The sequence below is a fragment of the Rattus norvegicus genome, chromosome 1 (genome assembly GCF_036323735.1).
Source record: "Rattus norvegicus strain BN/NHsdMcwi chromosome 1, GRCr8, whole genome shotgun sequence".
NCBI classification, from domain to species: Eukaryota; Metazoa; Chordata; class Mammalia; order Rodentia; family Muridae; genus Rattus; species Rattus norvegicus.
The window spans coordinates 135215311-135235340 of NC_086019.1; the positions used below are offsets into that span (position 1 = coordinate 135215311).

Genomic DNA, 20030 nt, shown 5'->3' on the forward strand with positions numbered 1-20030 from the left:
AGAGATCGTCTAGCAGCTGGATGTGCACCCCGCTGGCTTTATTTACACATCTCAGATTGAACCAGGGGATGTGGTGATAACAGTTTAGCAGATACAACATTGCATCTGCTGCTGACACCACATTGCCTGGGAAGAGGAAGAGTGATTCATTCAGAAAGACAAGACAGCGGCTGCACGCCCCTGGTCCTCTCGCCACAGAGGCATCTGACTCATACAGAGAACTGTGGGTAGGAAAATAGTGATGACCATTGGTGCGACTGCACAAATGAACAAGATGATTGCAACTGACTGCACAACCACAGCGGGGTCTTCCTTATGATTATAAACCCGCAAAAGGATAGAGGCTTAAGTAGACTCCTCATGACCGGAGGTCTACTGGATGTGCGAGTACCTGTTATCGATAGCACAGGGGAGAAACAAGATTTCAAATCCAGAATCCAATCTCACAAGGGTCCTTTTGGTTACGTGTGTGCATGTGGCATGTATGTTTGTGTGAATGTCCGTACATGTGCACATGTGGGGTATGCGGAAGTGGATGCCAGACGTTGATGCCATTGTCTTGATCCTTTATGAATTAGGCAGAGTTTCTTAGTTGAGCGAGGGGCTTGGTGCTTTGCTCTGGGGATCCAGTTTCTACCTCCCATGGGCTCGTATTATACTTGGGCCACTCTGCCTTCCTGCTGTTGATGTGGGTGCTGGGAATATAAATTTAGATCCTCATGCTTGAGTTAACCAGTCATTTTAACCACTTTTATCCATCGCTCCAGCTTATCCAGTCCTGCTTTGATTTGTTTCATACACTATAATAATGAGTATCAGTAAGGGGGAAGAAAAAAGAACAAGTTTTAATTCTCGGCTGGTAGAAGCCGAGGAAGACAATGACCCCATAGGAGGACCAGCAGTCTCAACTAACCTGAACCCCTGAGATCTCTCAGATACTGAGGCACCAACCAGGCAGCATACATGAGCTAGTCAGAGGCACCTGACACATATATAGCAGAACACTGCCTGGTCTGGCCTCAGTGGGAGAAGCTCCTAATCCATGAAAGACTTGATGCCCCAGGGAGTGGGGAGGCCTGGCAGGGGCGGGGGGTGGGCATCCTCTTGGAGATGGGGTAGGGAGAGGAATGGGATGATGAACTGTGTGTGGGAGGGGGACCAGAAGGGGAGAAACAGGTGGACTTTAAAAGAATAAAAGTAATTTTTAAAAAGTGTTTATCATGTATAGATGAATGCAAGATCACTGTTTTAAATTGGACATTTGTTTAGAGGGCATTAGAAGGTCAAGTCTTTGGCTGAGTTTTATAGAGAGTTGAATTAAGGATCAATAATGTGCCTGTGGCATAACATAGCTGTTCATTCTATTAAAGTGAAAAAAATCACAGAGAATACATCAGGTGAGCTTGCCTTCCTTAAGGCCCTGTTGGCTACCTCACGTCTCCAGTGAACACAGCTCTGTAGGTGCAATGGTGGAGCTTTGAGCCTCTGGGAGAGAATTAACACCGTCAAATGAATTTACAACTGAGAATTAATTATATAATCAGTACATTATTTTACATCTTTCCAGTTTGTTCTGGTTTAGAAAAGCACTCATTTCTCTATTAATTATCTAAGCAAAATCAGGGAGATATGCCTAAAAATTGACCCTGACAGGAAAAAAAAAACTTTTGACATGCTTAAAATTTGAGTGGTGTTTGTTAAAGAATGCTCACAAGTCCCCAAAGGGTCAAGACAAAATTTTTATCTCAAGATTATCTTCCAGTAATGTCAGCCACCAAGATGAAAGATGCAGCACTGGGGCTTTAGCCAGAGGAAATGCACTGTCTGTTTTAATTCATTGAATGTGAGAGAATTTGTAATTTGAAAACCTGAATGATCAACATTAGAAATTGATTGAGTAGCATGTAGTATGGAAAAAAACCCCTGAATATCTGTGCTAACGAAGGGGTTCTAATCAGTATTTCTGCTACATGTTATTAAAATGTATTCCCTAAGGACCCTAGCTTCAACAACTAGGAACCCACTTCAGGGTTTAGCCCATGACACATGTTCAGGTGCACAGAGTCAATATTATGTGGCATACTATTAAATTGGGGGTGGGGCACTAGAAGGCCATGGGCAAGCTTGCCCAGAGTACATATCTGTGAAAACCAAAATGAATCCTGTCCCAAACACAGTAGAAGGCAAGAACCAACAGCCAAGGTTGTTCCCCAATGTTTATAAATGTATTGTGGCATGTATATGCATCTAGAGGCCCACTCATAGCCATGCATGCACAAAGATAGTGTCAGGTTTATTTATTTTTTATTTTATATGTGTATCTGTGTAGAACAGTAAAAGAGGGCATCAGAATCCTTGACATTGCAGTCCCATGACAGCCTTTGCAAGCTGTCATGGGAATGCTGGGAACTGATCCCAGCAAATCCTCTGAAAGAGTGACTGATGCTCTTAAACACTGAGTCATGTCTCCAGCTGCAAAGACTATTTTTTTTTTTAATAAATGGGAAAGGCAACGTGTGCTCTTTCTGGAGAGTACTTCTATCTCAAGTAGATCTTTCACTTTGAGACATGAATACAAAACTGTTTGGAATCAATACCTGATCCCAACAGCTTTACCCTGCTGTAACCATCTGATCCCGACGAAGAGCTATGCCCTCCTGTTTGTCAACATGTGCTTTTGCTTTGAAACAGAAGTCTTGTCTGGTATCAAAGAAAGGATGGAAAAGGGAAAGATCACAACCCCTAACATCCTGAGGAAGATACTGGAAACACACAAAGGAAAGGAAGCAGCCATCCTTAATCTTTAGGACTCAAATGCTGGGTGGAGTGATTCCCTGGGCCAGCTGACAAATGGATGCTGCCGTGGCAACTCATGGCTCTTGTACCTGGAGCTACTGGCGGTAGGCGCACGAAGAGTGTTGGTTTCGGCTTTGTTGTGTGCATCCTTTACCTTCCTCCTAGGTAGGAAAGGGAAGAGACTAATGGGTAAGATTTTTATCTGATTAACAGAAGTAAAAGGTAGGACTGGGGATATGATTCCCTAAAGTACCTGTCTCCTTCCCATGAGGATGTTGGTTTGGGTCCCAGAATGAACATAAAGAGTCGGGAATGTCAGCACTCATCTGAGAAGGAGTTAGTGGGGTCAGAGAGGCAAGATAGATTCTTGAAGCTCATTGGCTGGCCCGCTTGGCTGAAACGATGAACCTCAGGTTCAGTAAGAAACCTTGTCTCATAAAATAGGAGATGGGGAGTGGGTAGATAAGGTATCTGACCCCTGACCTCCGCACTCATGCAAACACAATAAGATGCTTATAACAGACATATCCATACATTTCAAAAGCTAAAGGTAATTCTCATACACTGAAATAACTCAAACAAACATTAGCTCCTATAAACTGTCCTGATCCCCTAAGCATTTCCTCCAACAGCCTCAACAACTTCCCAACCTGATGCCAGGGTGATTCGTCTAGTGCTGTAGTTTTCTTGGGAGCACCTCTGTGACCATGACTTTTATATTACAGGGAACCTGCTACAGAGAAAGGCATCAACAAATGTTGCTCTTGCTTCAGCACGGAATAAATGAATGAATAAACAAATGAATAAAGAGTGACATGCTCATAGAAGCAGAGGAAGGGGCGATAGGATAGGGGGTTTCTGGAGGGGAAACCAGGAAAGGGAAAAACATTTGAAATGTAAACAAAGAAAATATCCTATAAAAGAAAATTAAAACAAAAGAAAAGAGTCCAATTTTGTGTGGAGAAATGGTTATCAAGATAAAATAAAACAACATGAAATTCAAAAGGAAAATGGTTACAAAAACCATGTATGCTACCGAAGACACAAGGAACTCCTTCTGTACTGTTTACCACTCTCCTAACAATTTCTTATTATAAGACTTTGTTTTTTTACCACTTCCATAATAAAACAGAGATATTTAAAACAACAATAACAAAATAAAAACAAAACAATGACAACAACAAAAAGATTTAGTTTGGAGGATCTGGATTTGAGTCCCACTATGAATCTGGCAGAGAAATCTCAGAAGGGTTCATTTCTCTTCAATGAGATATGTTAACTAAAGCATGGGGACATTTTGAGTGCTGAATGAGTTAAAGGACACGAAAGGCTGCAGTGCTTAAACATTATAAAGTCACTAATGGTTTCATGAGTTTGAGTATTTAAATGTCTTACTATCTTGTTTTAAATCAATACTGCCATAGTCATTTCTTCATACATTACTTTATGGGTTGGAAAAATGTGATAACTCTATGTCCCACCATTTTCTTCACAAACTGTCAAGTTATAAATTATGTAAATTGTATCTTGTAAACTTTCTGGATAATTGGGAAAATATGGTGGGATGGGCCACATTGAAGCAGTCATTTTCATTGGGAAACACAAGAGTAACCATTACTGTCATTAAGGAAATAAAAAGAGTACTTGGTGATCATCTCTTCAAGTCCTGATGGTTAGTTTCAAATTTAAGGCAACACAGGCAGCTTCAAACTATTAAGAACAGTAAATGAAACTACAACTATTGAACGGAGAAATGACTTTTGGGGGATAGAAGAAGGAAAGTCAGAAGAACGAGAGAAATAGGAGGGGAGGAGAGAGTTCCATAATGCATAGTTTACTGGTGTGACATTGTGAAAGAACAAAATTTTCTAGTAAGAAAAATGGTCCATGGATAACCAGGATACAGTGTCCAGTCTATTCTCCCTTGGCTTTATGGAATAATTGTAGACATGGGAAAGTAATCAGCTTGATGTCGTACTAACTACTGAAGAAACAGAACACTGGACTCTGTGCTTTTAAACAGTTAATGCTACTTAATAACTAACGACATAGAAGACACATGGAATTTACAGCCAGGTGTGTCTTGCTTCACATTGTTTGAAAGCACATACCAAGAACAACACATTCCAGTGGATGTTTTAAAACATCTTCAAGTACCAGGGACACTCTGCTCAGTATCCTGGCAGGCGAGGTACCTGAATAATATCCCAGGACCAAGTTAAGAACATCTTTGGATTGCTTCTGAAGGAAATCAAGTCTCATCCCTTTGAAGAATGGAGACTGGGTTTTCAGAAAGGAAATGTCCATGAGATAAATATGTCAAAGAAGTCTAGGAACTCAGGAGTTCGCCCTCTTGTGACTCACAGCATACATCCACTGGTCATTAAGAATTGACTGCAACCCATTCTCCTACTAAAATCTTGAAAGTTATACAGTGTGGTAGAAACCTAGCAGTAAAAGGACCACATCAATAAAAAAAAGAAAGAAAGAAAACACATCAATAAAATTATCAAAGCTTAAATCAGAATGACCATTTACTATAGTACCCTGGAAGTTTTGATGATTGGGTTCTCTGCACTACATTCTGCATATAGGTTTGTGCTTGTTCAGAAACTGTGTGCACATACATGCACACTTGACTGCATACCTAAAGTTAACCATTCAAAGAAGCTTCCTGGAATTTTTCTTTTCTTAATAATACCATACTTTGTCATTATTACTGGTACTGTCTTCTAGAATTATCAAAAATCACTGATTGATCTACACAGTGTGTATCTGTCTTTCTGTCTTTGTCTTTCTGTCTGTCTCTGTTTCTGTCTGCATATGTATCTGTGTTGCTATGTGTGTGCATGTATTTGTCTGTAGGAATGTTTTTGTCTATGTGTGCCTCTGTGTGCATATGTATGTTTGTGTGCATGCATCTCTGTGTGTTTGTGTGTAAGCATCTCTCTGTGTTTGTGTGCATGCATGTCTCTGTGTGTTTGTGTGCATGCATCTCTCTGTATGTTTGTGTGCATGTATCTCTGTGTGTTTGTGTGCATGCATCTCTCTGTGTGTTTGTGTGTAAGCATCTCTCTGTGTTTGTGTGCATGCATCCCTCTGTGTGTTTGTGTGCATGCATCTCTCTGTATGTTTGTGTGCATGTATCTCTGTGTGTTTGTGTGCATGCATCTCTCTGTGTGTTTGTGTGCATGCATCTCTCTGTGTGTTTGTGTGCATGCATCTCTCTGTGTGTTTGTGTGCATGCATCTCTCTGTGTGTTTGTGTGCATGCATCTCTCTGTGTGTTTGTGTGCATGCATCTCCCTGTGTGTTTGTGTGCTTGCTGCTGTTGTTATTTTTACTTTCTTAAGAAGACATGTGCACAAAAAAAATGAGCAAAACTCCTCTCTCTGATTAACTGACAAACAGACAATCTGTGGTCAATAATATTCTTTAGTTTAAGGGAAGAGACAACAGGATTAACTCTGGTAGCTCTGGGTCCCACATCGAATGGACATTGCAGGTTAACTCTAAAAAAACCTCCCAAATTCACGGCATGCATGCAGGTGAGGATGGGACGTCGGTTGAAATGATGACAGTGATAACATGCTAATTACTTAAAGAGTTATTTTCTAATGTGTATGTATGTGTCTGAGTGTATGTCTGTACGTCACCTACATGCAGCTGCATACAGAGACCAGGAGAGGGTAATAGATTCCCCCTGGAATGAGATTTATATACAGTTGTTTGCCACCTGATGTGGGTGCAGGCAACAGAATCTATGTTCCCCACAAGAGCAGTGAGTGCTCTTAACCATGGACAGCCCCTGAAGTCTCAGAAGGCTGTTTTCTAGGCAGGAACTGTCCATGTCATGCCCGTTCATCTTTGCTTATTACATAATCTTCCTCAATGAATACTTAGACATTTCTTGTTTAAACATATCCATTTTCTGGTTTTTATTCATAAATGATATAAATGGATGGATTTCTTTTCTCATTAACACTGACAGGTATCCATGCCACCATCAATGACCCTGAAAGAAGAAGCCATTCAAGTCTCCTGACATCTAGTTATACAAAAACTAACCTATACTGTGAATATCAGAGCAGGCTTTTTTTTCTGGTAGCAAGAAGCAAATTTTTTTTAATTTTATTACATACTGGAATATTCTATGTAAGTAACCATTGGACTGGAAAAAGAAAAAAACTCTCTGGAAAAGTATTTATACTTTTAACAATGAAAACAAGATATTATTGTCTAATGTGACCTTTCATAAATATGGGTTACAGCATTTTACACAATCATTTCTTGGTTCATGCTTCAATTACTGACCTTTACTGTAGAAAATTAATGCAATTTTCATTGTAGTCCATCCGTACAAATAAGGTCCACATGCAGGATTCCACATAGGAAATTTAATAAAAATAGAAAATGCTAACTGATTGTTGTCGGCTGAACTCAGCCATTATCTGTTTGTTCTGGGGTCCCTAGAAAACTATAGTTGCAACGAGCAATTTCTTCCATGCCCCGTCTTGTATAAGAAAGAAGGATTTTTCTTTCTTTGCAGTTTACTCTGTATACTTTGTTTCTTAAGAGCCAAAAAATATAGTTACCTGCAAGAAATATGTGTATCACAAAAGAAAAGAAGGCAGAATTGTGACATCCAATCTGGTTTCTAACATAGATAAGTACAGTGTTCTGCTAAAAATGAGAAGGAGCCAGAGGTGACAGTGATGTCATTTTAGAATCATCTCTACCTCAGACAATAAAACTATGACAGATCCCAGACCATGCATGTCCTGGTCTATGAGTCAGAGAAAGGCAGAAGATGGGAGTACATTCTTCCCCTGAGAAGCTGGGCCAAGCAGCCTTTCATCCTCAATCATCTGTGATGGCTTTTGCTGGGCAGGGGAACTGGAGAGGAAGGTGTGGTACTGTCAGGATCGATGGGTGGCATGGAGTAGCTTCCCTCCCTTCTCCTTTTGAAGAGACTAGCTCTATATTTATCATTTATAAATGGCTCCTCTTGGCTCGGGTGTTTTACAGATCCCAGAAGCATGCTCTTTCGTGTCTAACACACAGCAGAAACCAGGGGACTCTGTGAAGAGGATCATTCAACAATCCCCTGTGGTAGGGAGTCACCCTGTCATTGCCTGGCCAAATATCAGACAAACACATTATGGTGCTGGGGTCCTGTCCAGAGAGAGAAAATGATGCATTGATACACACATGGGATATGCCCTCAAGAAGTCTTAGTGCTGAACATGAAGTTTAACAAACCTAGTTTTAGTTTAGAAAATTCCCAAGAGAAGAGTTGTGGCTAGTTTTATGACAACTTGACACAAGCAAGGCTCATTTAGGAAAAGGGAACTTCAGTTAGGAAAATGTTCTGAACACACTAGCCTGTGAACAAGATTATGGGACATTTTCTTGATCGATAATGGATGTGGGAGGGCCCATTTCACCAAGTGTGATTCTATCCCTGGGCTAGTAGTCTTAGGTGCTATAACACTATAGGATGAGCAAGCTATGAGGAATAAACCAGTAAGCAACATCCCCCCATGGCCTCTTTATCAGGCCCCTCCTCCATGATCCTGCCCTACTTGGTTCATGCCCTGATGTTTCTGAGTGATGTACCATGTTGTGAGAGAGAGAGAGAGAGAGAGCTGAAATAAACCAAACCCTTTCTTCCCCAAGTTGCTTTTCATCATGGTGTTTTATGGTAGCCATAGAAACCCTAAGGCAAGAAGCAAGAGTGACACGATATAGGCAGAGACTAAAAGTATGCCAGGCTCCCTAGCAACAGAAAGGTGTGTTTATCAGAAAGAACAAAGATAGCTTTCTTTTTCTCATTTTGGATTTTTCTTTAAAAAGTTATTTTAAAATACAAAACCAAGGAAACAAAATACAATGGTAATAACCAAACTGTGAAAACAATATACTGAAAAGCCTTCATAGAAAAGTCTCAGAACTGAATGTACACTAAAGTAGGTGAGGGCAGCCCCATTGCCAACCCTCTCTCCACAGGACAAGTTGAAAACACTTTTGTCTGGAGCTCCACACTAAGTCCTGCACCATTTCTGTGCAAGCCACTTTTAGATGCTTTTTGCAGTCTTCCTTGCCCAGAACTAGTTGAAATGCAGTATATACGGCTCCATCTCCAGAACGACTCTTGAGAGATCATGCTCTGGGATTGACTCTGGATTGCACTTTATTGCCTAATAGCCTGTTGGAGAACACATGAGAGCTGTTATCCTTATAGTGTAGCTGTGGCTACTTACAAGAGACACTTAAGACCAGGCCTGTTAACTGCTGACATTCGCTGACACAAGGAAGTCACCGGACCCTCACTTGAAGTTCGAGCCGTTCCTTCCCATGCCTCCTAGTCAGCTGTGTGTGAATCTGGTCTGGGTTCACACAGCCTCCATATCCTCTGGAGGTGTTAGAGCATACAGGTTGTGAAAGGTTAGCCTTGAGGTGGGTGTAGGGAGTTATTCGCCTGTGCAGCTTTGGGGAAGTTGTCCTTTATGTGTGAGAAAACGTTTTCAGTAGTGCAGCTGATTTTGGCTAACCCACGCTCCCACAAGTAGCTCCTCACCCATGTTCTACAATAATCCCCATAAACCGATTTGGGTCACAGATTTAATCATGGTGAGCCATGCTTTATCCCCCACCCTCAGCCGCTCCTTGGTGCTCTATCATGGGTGAGAATCCATTTTTTTTTTACATCTGCCCAGTGAGAGTTCACAAAATACTTTGTTTTCTGTGTGAATGTTTGATAGAGTATTTCACTCTTTACCTCAGCCTGTTCTCAAACTCACAGCAATCCTCCTGCCTCAGCCTCACAACCCCCCGGGATTGCACTTACAAGCCACCACAAACTGGTTCATTCCCTCCTGTTGGAAGCTTTTTAAAAATGTGATATGCTAAAACTATTCTATCACAAGTGTCCCTGGGGGGTAAATGTGGTCCTATTTCATGGGTGGCATATTTAACAGATTTAGATAAAACAAAATCTGCCTCAATTTTAAGCTCTGTTTTAAAAAAAACTTTAAATTTTGCCTAGTGTGATATTGTGATATAATAAGAAATACATATTTTGCCTTGGGTCCTGGCTGTTGGCCAGAATTCTTAAAGTTCTTGAGCTTTGCTAAGCGATAAGAAAGTCAAGAGTGTTTTCTGTTATATTTGGGATCTGTCTTTAGTTTCTGAAACAGGTCCAGGTCTAGAGAGGTAGGAGGGGAACCTTTTGCTACACACAACAAGGCCCTTTCCTCCACATCCAAGTTTAAGTTCGGGTGGGGTCTTCAGAAAAATCCCCTGATTGGGGGAGCATCACACCCCAGAAACCAGGCATCTGATGGTAGGACTGAAATCTGCCAGTAACCACTCTCAAGTCCTGACTCTCCAACCATGGAGACAGAATCCTCTATCACCAACAGTCAATGACTTATCTAGTCAATCTTGTATTGATAGAGAAAAATCCATACACACACTACTAGAAGCACCAACCAATGTCAGAAGGTTTCTATGCATACAAATGTAAGGATCTCCTGGGCCTAGAAAAGTGTGGAAGCTCCTACCCTGTCCCATACTTGTCCTCCATGTCTTCTATTTGATTGCTCCCAAGTTGAATCATTTATCAAGAGCCAATAAAGGGAAGCAAGCATTCACCTTAGTTTTGTGAGCAGTTCTAGAAATTTGTTAAACTCCAGGGATAGGTTATGGGAACCCCAAAATACAGCTCATTGTCAGAAGTACAAGGTGGGAACCTAGCAAGTGACCTCAGACAGGTTTAAAATAACCACTTGAGAGTTTCTAGCAAAACAGCCATCCGTGTGCTGAGCTTGGTCTTCACCTAACGTTCAATGGTTTGATCATTCAGAAACCACTCAATTCAGTTAGTCAATAATTATGTAAAAAGATGCTTATATTAGCTATCACTTATATTATAGAAAGAGGCCATTTTTTGAAAACTATATTGTGCTTTATTCTATTGTATCTTTAGTAATGATCACCTTCAGACAACAGAGAAGATTCACTCTGTAACACACTCATTTGCTTCAAATGGGCAAAACCATCTGCTCCCCTCAATTAACTGCAAGGCTCTGGTGTCACAGAACCAACCTCTGTATTAATGTCTGTTCCACAGGCATTCCTATTGCACACTTGCTCTGCAGTTCTTCCTTTCTGCCCTCTCTTCTCCCACAAGCCTCCTCCATTCCACCACCATGGCCCCCCACACACCCAGGTTTTAAGGGACTGGAAGTCCATCAAGCTCAAAACCTCTCATTCGGTACTTCACTTTTTTTTTTTCCATTTTGTTCCAGAAGGTTTGCCTGGAAGTGTAATGACAACAGAAGCAGCAGATTTGAGAGATTGTCCCAGGAGAACAAAAAGGACAGATGTACACAGACATATAGCAGAGAACGCTGCCAGCAACAGCTGGGGAAGTGACAGGCTCCAAAGTGGGTGACCACCCCACGGAGGGGATGTGAACCTAAAGGAGCAGCCATTTCCCTTGATTTGCTCTTGATTTTTCTTTTCAGCGACAGGAAAAGGAGCATCTTGTGTCCTGGCTCTTAGAAAAGTTCAGGGATTTGCTTCTGTTTTACCCTCTTTGATTCTCCTTTTGTAACAGACTTAGAAAAGGCTAAATACCTCCATATCCACCAGAACAACGACACATATATTCATTCTCATTGAAAATAACCACAGTGAGATATGAAGGGTAGCTACTACTGCTATCCTATACATCAGAGAAGAGGTAGATATTATTAACCTTGTTTTAAATAATCAAGAGGTTGATTCTTTTTAAATCATAATATTTCTATAATATTACATACGGTCAAAAAGTCAAAAGAGACACAACCTGCAAAAACACAGCGTGGCCCACATTAGTTCTTATTAAGGATCTGACATTAATACACCACTTACCTTCTCTTCCTCTTTCTCTTCCTCCTCTATGTCTGTGCTATCCTGAAAGGAAACCCCATAATTTGTTAATTAAGTTTAACCATCAATGGGGATTACCTAATGAAAATAAAACATGCATTTTAAAGTTTTCTTATAGAGCTGGAAACTCATTATATCCTCTTGTAAAAAGTCACACTTTAAAAGTTCAGAGACACTGCGGCAAGGTTATAAACAATATGTATCATCCACTATCCACTTGAAAGCATTAGGTATAAAAAAATCTATTATGCAAGTGTCCTTTGACAGTATCCACCTTCGAAATGAATAGCCAAATTATCCTTCCTGCAAACAGGTTTGTTCTTGTCTGGCTGACAAACCAATTGCTATGTTAAATCTGAAAATACTTACAAGGACCATTCTTTTCCCTTTCAGCCATTACTGAAACAGTCTACAATAGAAAATGTATTTGTCTAGATATAATCCCCCTTAAGAATGGCCCAGATTTGGGGCTCTGTACATAGCTATGAAAAAACACAAAGTGTATAGATCTGAGTGTTTATATTTACATGTCTTTTTAAAATGGTTGTTATGAGAGATTTACTCATTGGGCGAGATGCTCCTGGTGGCTGGGAGGAGACACCAATTGCACCATATATATATACATATATATATATATATATGTATATATGTATGTGTGTGTGTGTGTGTGTGTGTGTGTGTGTGTGTGTTTAAATTATATTTTAAACTTACTTTCAATTTGGGTCCCCCAATAAAAATTGCTGCTGCTTCAAAAAAAAAAAAAAAGAACTGTACAGGAACAGAGAAGGGAAGCAAACCAAAGACTCTTAGATTGTGCTATTCACTAACAGGACTGAGACTTTAGGGCAGGGCTGGACTGTAGGCGTGTCGTCCTGGGTTAATTTAGAGCAGTTCAGATGTCCTTTCTGCATGGTAGAAATACTTTACATCATGCAACTGCAATGTCCCAAAGTGAACAATAGTTACTGTAAGGCCGATGCCTTTACTCTCAGTACTGCGGAGACAGAGGTAGGGATCTCTGTGAATTTAAGAGTGGACTCTACACAGCCAGCACCAAGACACTCAGGGATATAAAGTGAAACCATTTGCAAAACAAACAAACAAACAAACAACAACAAAAAATAAACCATACCCCAGTACCACTAGCAGCACCACCACCACCACACCACCACCACAAAAACAAAAAACAAAACAAAACAAAAAACAACAAAAAAAAAAACCAGAGATTGCTTCAACTTGAAGACTTACTTTTCTGCTTAATCTTGTGAAGATCAGACTTCCTATTTACTATAGTTCTAACAGTTTTAAGCAATTCTCTGTTTTATAACTATTAAAAGAAGTGACCAGAGTACTCTACACTATTCCACTAAACCTCTGAGCAGTCATGAAGTAACTTCTCTCAGGCTGGAGTTCCCTTACCTCTGATGAGCCTCACTAACTTCAGCTGTCAGTCTGTAAGGCACTCACTGACTGTACAGGAGATTAGCTTACCCGCCATTAGCAACATTCATGCCTCATAAAAGCCAATAGATAGATAGGAACACAGTGAAGAAAGGTTGGTGGTGTGCGGTGAAGTGAGGGTTAAACATATTACATCTGGGAAAGTTAGACATCATCATCTTGAGACACCATCTCTGCAGTTTGTCCCTCTGACTTTGGGCCATCACTCTGTGGCTCTAAGCCTTCACTACACTATCCTCGACAAAATGAAAATTAAAGTTCTTGCCTCATTTGTCTTAACTAAGTTAAGCAGTGGATTTGAATATGCTTCTTAAATCGAAAGGTATTTATGAACATCTGTACTCATATATGTATACACACCAATCCATACAAAAGAATCTCATACACAAGGGAGCAAAACAAAATGTGGCTAAACATTGTACCAATGTGGGCTGACAATATTTACTATTACAGATTTGTCCTTACTAGAATTTATATTCATATAAAATCTAGTCTATAAATGCACACAAACTCTAAATCTATTTTTGCTTAGTCAGTTCTCCTATCTCATTGATATGTGTCCACGAGTACGCCGTTAGGTAATCAAAATCAAGTACAAGAGAACTTTGGAATTTCTTCAGGCTCTACCTTATGCTCAATTTTTCTTCCTTTCCTCCATCCTAAGTGAAGCCAGAAATGTCCCTAAACACCTATTCTTTTAACCTTGATTTAAAATATGATAATAAGAAAACATACATGACAAATAGCTTGCATTTGAATTAAGGAAAAACTCATGTGTATATGATGGTTTCAGAAAGAAATTTAGCAGGCCCAGAAATTTTAGAACTTTGATTTTATTATTTATAAGTACACTGTAGCTGTCTTCAGACACACCAGAAGAGGGCATCAGATCTCATTACAGATGGCTGTGAGCCACCATGTGGTTGCTGGGAATTGAACTTGGGAACTCTGGAAGAGCAGTCAGTGCTCTTAACCACTGAGCCATCTGTTTCTTCAATCAGAAATGGGAAAGTGGAATCCAAAAGCAACTTACCAAACTTAAGCCCCTGTTCACTTAAAAGAAAAATACACCCTGAGCTGGGATGGATGAAGGGGGTTAGGAGGGTTAGAGAAATAGACACTGAGGGATTTCCTTCAGAAGGGACATATATCTTTTCACATAAAGGGACGTTAATGGCTACTAGGAAACATCATGGGCTGTAGGAATAGAGGGTGGGGCTATTCTCACCCACTTCCTGAGCATCCTGAAAGTTGGTAATCCCCAGCCTTAAGGTGAAGAACAGCTTAACCCAGTTTTCTAGAGACTTTTACAGTATGTTAGATGGGCCCAAGGAAACCTCAAAGATTTTCCTCTAGGGTTTAGGGTAATTTCCAGGAAGCCTATCAGAAACCAGACAGGTGCACAGATTTCTAGGGAGGAAATACCCAGGGGGGTCAATATCCAGAGGGTTCCTAGCTTACTGAGAACATGAACTAAAATGTGGGAATATAAGATATCATAGAAAGGAAGCTCCAGAATGTGCGATAAAACACATGCTCTGCAAACTCTGATTTGTATCTCATGCTTCATGATTCCAACGGTGGGCTTGAGCAAGGTTTATTTAGTCATGGTACTAATGTACTGCTGCTGTTCTAGTCCTCACCAGGACATTGGAGGAACTCTGTGGACCTTTGCTTACCTGGCTGTCCTGGGTGCTGCTGGCTTTCCCTTTCATGGGTCTAAGGAAGTTGTACAGAAAGAGTAGCAACATTGCCAGAGGGATCATGTAGAGTTCAAAATTCCAGACGGTGACCAAAAACACCTACCAGGAAGACAAATAAAGACTCCATGACTATTGGCTAAAACAGAGGATGGGAAGTTTACATGGCTAATTCATTGGCATAAAAAGAATAAATTTAGGGATAACTCAAAAGGGGTGAAGGCATAAATAGGTATAGCTACCACGGACAACAGTGTGGCAGTTCCTAAGAAAACCTCAAAATACACCAACTATACGACCAAACTATATCGTTACTGGCATATACCCAAATGACTACATTTCCAATTACAGAGACACATGCTCAACCATGTTCATAGCTGCTCTATTCACTATAGCTGGGACATGAAAATAACCTAGATGTCCCTCAACTGATGGAAAAATAATAAAAACATGCTGCCTATACAGAGTGGAATTCTATTCGGCTCTAAAGAAAGGTGAAACGCACAGGGAAAGGAATAGAAACAGAAAAGGCACCAAGTAACCAAGGCAGACCCAGAAAGTCAAAAGTTGCTTGTTTTCTTTCATGTGGTTGGTGTTTTTAACTCAGGCAACAGTACACCAAGTGTTATACCATAGTGGCTCAAATATTAAAGGAGTAACCAACCTCCTTCCGGTTGGATTTAAAAATCCCCTCCACAGCAGGAAATGCTTATTTAGTGGTATAAATCTAGGCAAGCATCCATTCTTGGAGAGACCACGTGCTTCAGGGATAAGCCTATTGCTATATTCTACTAAATGCACAACTCTCAAACTTCCCCCTCAATTCAGACCTTGGCCATAGATTAGTGGAGCTGTCAGACCTCATCAGTGATGTTTCTTTGATCAGGCGACATTGGTTAATGCAGAAACTAACAATGGCGGAGAATAGGGGTCATGGGAGTACTCAGACACAATAGAACATCTACATCACCATCTCTTTCCCCAAAGCTCAGGGACCATTGCAGAAAAGGTGGAAAGACTATAGGAGCCAGAGGTCAGAGAGAACTGGAGCAAAACAGTATTTTCTGGCTATGGCAGGATTGCCACACTGGTGAAGCAGTCCCTAGTGAAGGAGAATCAGTGGCCTCTGAGGGAAGGAGACTCAGCTTTCTTTAAGGATTCTGGTTCCTGGTAGGTTGACTACACTCCAGTGCATGGACACACACTCCGAAGTGCAGCATAAACAGAACTCAGTTATGGCCAATTCCTGCCACGAGTAAAGACAGTTAGAACTATGGAGAACGGCTAACAAGATTTGAGACTACAGGTATTTACAATACATGTAAGCTTGCGGGAATCTGCCCTCTGAAAGATCCAGCAAGCATCTGAAAGAGTCAGGTGCACCCAAGCAATGGACAGAAGCTGCTGACACTGGTGGTTGAATTAGGGACAGGATGGAAGAAGGTAAGGAGGAGGGCAACCTTGTAGGAGGACCAGCATCTCAATTAACAAGGACCTCCAAGATCTCTCAGACACTGAAAGACCAACCAGGCAGCATACACCAGGTGATATGAGGCCCCCGACACACATACAACAGAGGACTGCCAGGTTTGGTTTCAGTCAGACAAGATGCACCTAACCCTCAAGAGACTGGAGCCCCCAGGGACTTTAGAGGTCTGGTGGGGCAGGTGGGGCGGGTGGGGCCATCCTTATAGAGATAGGGGTGTGGGGAGGAATTATGGGATTGGGAACAGTCAGAGGGTGGACTGGGAAGGGAATAAAATCTGGAGTGTAAAAAAAAGATTAAAAAAAAGAATCATACATTGAGAAAGTTGTGAAATTGGAGGGCTCTTAGAAAATAATTAGGTAATACAGAGGTTATATAAGATACACATGCACATGGACCAATCAATCCCTCTTAATCTTGAGACATGCTGTGGAAAGGCAAATGAGAAATCAAGGCCCTAAGCTACAGCACTGCATAGGACACACACACACACAAGAAACAGTGGTGCTACCTCCAAGGACACAAAACACAAGAACCCAGGCAGGACTGCATTGGGAGGGCAACTGTTGTAATACTTGAAACACACTTTGACACATATTCTATGAGTTAGCCACAAGGTTGGTATTAGCTTCCAGCGTGTGGAAAAACTCAAAGTAGAATATTACATCATAAGTATAAAAACTTCCTATGCAAAAGTAGTAAGTTTTAGAGCTGAAGACCTTTTCTTTCCTAAAATTTAAAGACATATAACTATTATATATTGTTCGATTCTTTTATTTTTGTTTGCTGTGCATACTAAATAATTTAACCATAAAACATTTTAAAAATCTCATTATAATTTGCAAGAAAAACTCTAAGTTGAATATATTATTTTTTCTATTTTTTTTAACTTTTTTAATTGTTATATTTATTTACATTCCAATTGTCACCCCTCTTCCCAGTACCCCCTTCCAAGAGTTCTCACCCCACCCTAACCCCTTTTTGCCTCTAGAGGGTATTCTCCCACCCAACCCTGTCATACATACACCCACCCCCACCTCACCCCCAGAATTTACTAATTTTAATCATTAGAAAACTGTTGTTTTTTTGTTGCTGCTTAAAAATAATATTTTATTTATTTTTTTCTGAGGTTCTAAAGTGTATTCACCTGAACTATGTATAAGAAATCTCTTCTGTTTCTTTGTGTTTGTAACTTAGCTTTTCTTGTTTAATTTTATTGCTCCTACAAAACTGCTCCTACAAAAAGATATTGGGAGAGATATTATTGTCTAATTGCAAATTTTAATGAAACTTGTTCTGGTTTTCTAATTTTCTACCATTAAGCATGATGGTGACTTTTAGTTTCCACTATATACATCATATCATAGTAAGAATATAGAGAAATACATTCACTTTTAATATGAGAAAATTCATTCAGATATTTACTTTATTACTGTTGATATCAAATGTTTTAAAAGTACTTCTTTGTATGCGCTTTAAATCTAATGAGACATTTTTAAAAAATAAGATTTCCATCCATTCTAATATGGTTTCTTTTATGAGTGTTATTTATTAAATCAGTAATGGATAGTAGCTGATTGGTTGGTTTTTATTTATTTGCTTTTCATTTGTTTTGCCATTTTCTGAAGGAGGATTTTCTTCTTCTCATCTTAATATATTATTAGGATATATTCACATAAACAAAGGATTGAATCAATCTTCTATTTCTTAGGAAAGCCCTTTCACTTCCTATAGAGTGCTGTATTGAATTCACTAACAACAACAAAAGCAGCTTCACATCGAATCCAGTGACATATATTGTTTGATTTTTCTGTTACTTTCTAACTTAGTGTCATTGTGACATCACATAAGCATTCTTCAACACTTTATGACATGTTATAGATGTTATAGATGTTTTAAAATGACAAAAATACATACACCCGCCTCACATGTTGAGAATTCCTCTTGTCATTCTTCTGTGACTATTTCGCTTTTTCAAAAATAAGACACTTTCGGTAGCTCTTTCCTCTGCTATATTCCATGCATCACCAAAGCAATTTTCTCTTAAAAATGGAAAGTCATTCTCAAATGAAGACTCTTTGGGTACAAATACACATGGAAGGACCAATGACTCCATCTGTATATGTAACAGAGGATGGCATCAATGGGAAGGGAGGTCCTCAGTCCTGTGAAGGCTTGTTTCCCCAGTATAGGGGAATGCTCGGGCATAAAGTCAGGAGTAGGAGTGGTGGGGGAAAGGAATGGATACAGAGAATGTGGTACATCTACACAATGTACTACACAGCTTACTACTCAGCTATCAAAAGCAATGACTTCACAAAATTCATAGGCAAATGGATGGAACTAGAAAATATTATCCTGAGTAAAGCAACCCAATCACAGAAAAACATACATGGTATGCACTCACTGATAAGAGGATATTAGCCCAAAAGCTGGAATTACCCAAGATAATCCACAGACCACATGAAGCTCAAAAAGAAGGATGACCAAAGTGTGGATGCTTCACTCCTTCTTAAAAGGGGGAACAAAAATATTCATAGGAGAGGATATGGAGGCAAGGCTTGGAGCAGAGACTGAAGAAACAACCATTCAGAGCCTGCTCCATATATATTTTTTTTCACCAAAACTAGATAAGATTGATGAAGCTAAGAAGTGTATGCTGACAGGAACCAGATATAGATGTCTCTTGAGAGACACAGCCAGAGTATATCAAATACAGAGGCGAATGCTAACAGCAAACCACTGAACTGAGAACGGGATCCCCATTGCAGGAATTAGAGAAAGGACTGGAAGAGCTGAAGGGGCTTGCAACTCCATAACAACAACAATGCCAACCAACCAGAGCTCCTAGGGACAAAACCACTACCCAAAGACTATACATGGACTGCCCCAGGGCTCCAACTGCATATGTTGCAGAGGATGACCTTGTTGGATACCAATGAAAGGAGGGAAGTCCTTGGTCCTGCCAAGGTTGGACCCCCAGTGAAGGGGAATGTCGTGGGGAGGGGTAGGAAGCAGGGAGAATGGAGAAGGGAACACCCTTATAGAAGCAGTGGAGGGGGAGGGGGATAGGGAGCGTATGTCTGGGTAAACCAGGAAAGGGAACAACATTTGAAATGTAAAAAAGAAAGTACACAGATATCCAAGTATATGCTTAAAAATCTGTGAGTATGACAATATTTTATTCAATAAAATTTTTACGTTCTTACATTCATTTTACCTATTATAGTTCCCCATTCCGATGACTGTTTTCAATGTATGTGTTACATAATTAGTTTATCTACGCAAACTTGGATTAAAATTATGGAGTGCAGCTTTTTTTTTAAAGGATGGTCATACATGTAACCTCAGTGTTTGTGCCTTCAACATTTAATGTTCTAATGCAGGAATCTTCTTTTACCTTGAAATCAGAAGTCTATTTTTCTTTTCAATGACAGTTGCAGGTATATGATCTTTATTATTTTGATTTTTTTATAGTTAGAAACAAGTAGCCAATTAAAATGTTTCTCTATAGTCACTTTTAGCAACTAAATTTACATACCAATCGACACCTTTAATTTCTTCATTGTTACTTCCATGTCATACATGCTGATGATATTTCATCAGCCACTTGAGCAGGAAATAGTTGTAAGAAAATTATTCCTTAAAATA

General features: G+C 40.0%; 1 protein-coding gene across 6 annotated transcripts in view; it reads right to left on the reverse strand.

The window, feature by feature from the left end:
- The window catches only part of Mctp2 (multiple C2 and transmembrane domain containing 2), a 232954-nt gene that overhangs the window by 35466 nt on the left and 177458 nt on the right, over positions 1 to 20030 (reverse strand). For 5 of the 6 annotated variants that reach the window (XR_005505581.2, NM_001191625.2, XM_017589163.3 and 2 more), the window contains 2 exons: positions 14873 to 14995; positions 11715 to 11756 (listed from right to left, as the gene is read on the reverse strand). Coding sequence is in view for 5 of the 6 variants with exons in the window: in NM_001191625.2 (NP_001178554.1) it covers positions 11715 to 11756; positions 14873 to 14995 (165 nt within the window). In the remaining variant the exon portion in view is untranslated. Of the gene's footprint in view, positions 1 to 2885; positions 2958 to 11714; positions 11757 to 14872; positions 14996 to 20030 lie in introns of all 6 variants that reach the window. The other variant, XM_017589162.3, reaches the window with a different exon arrangement.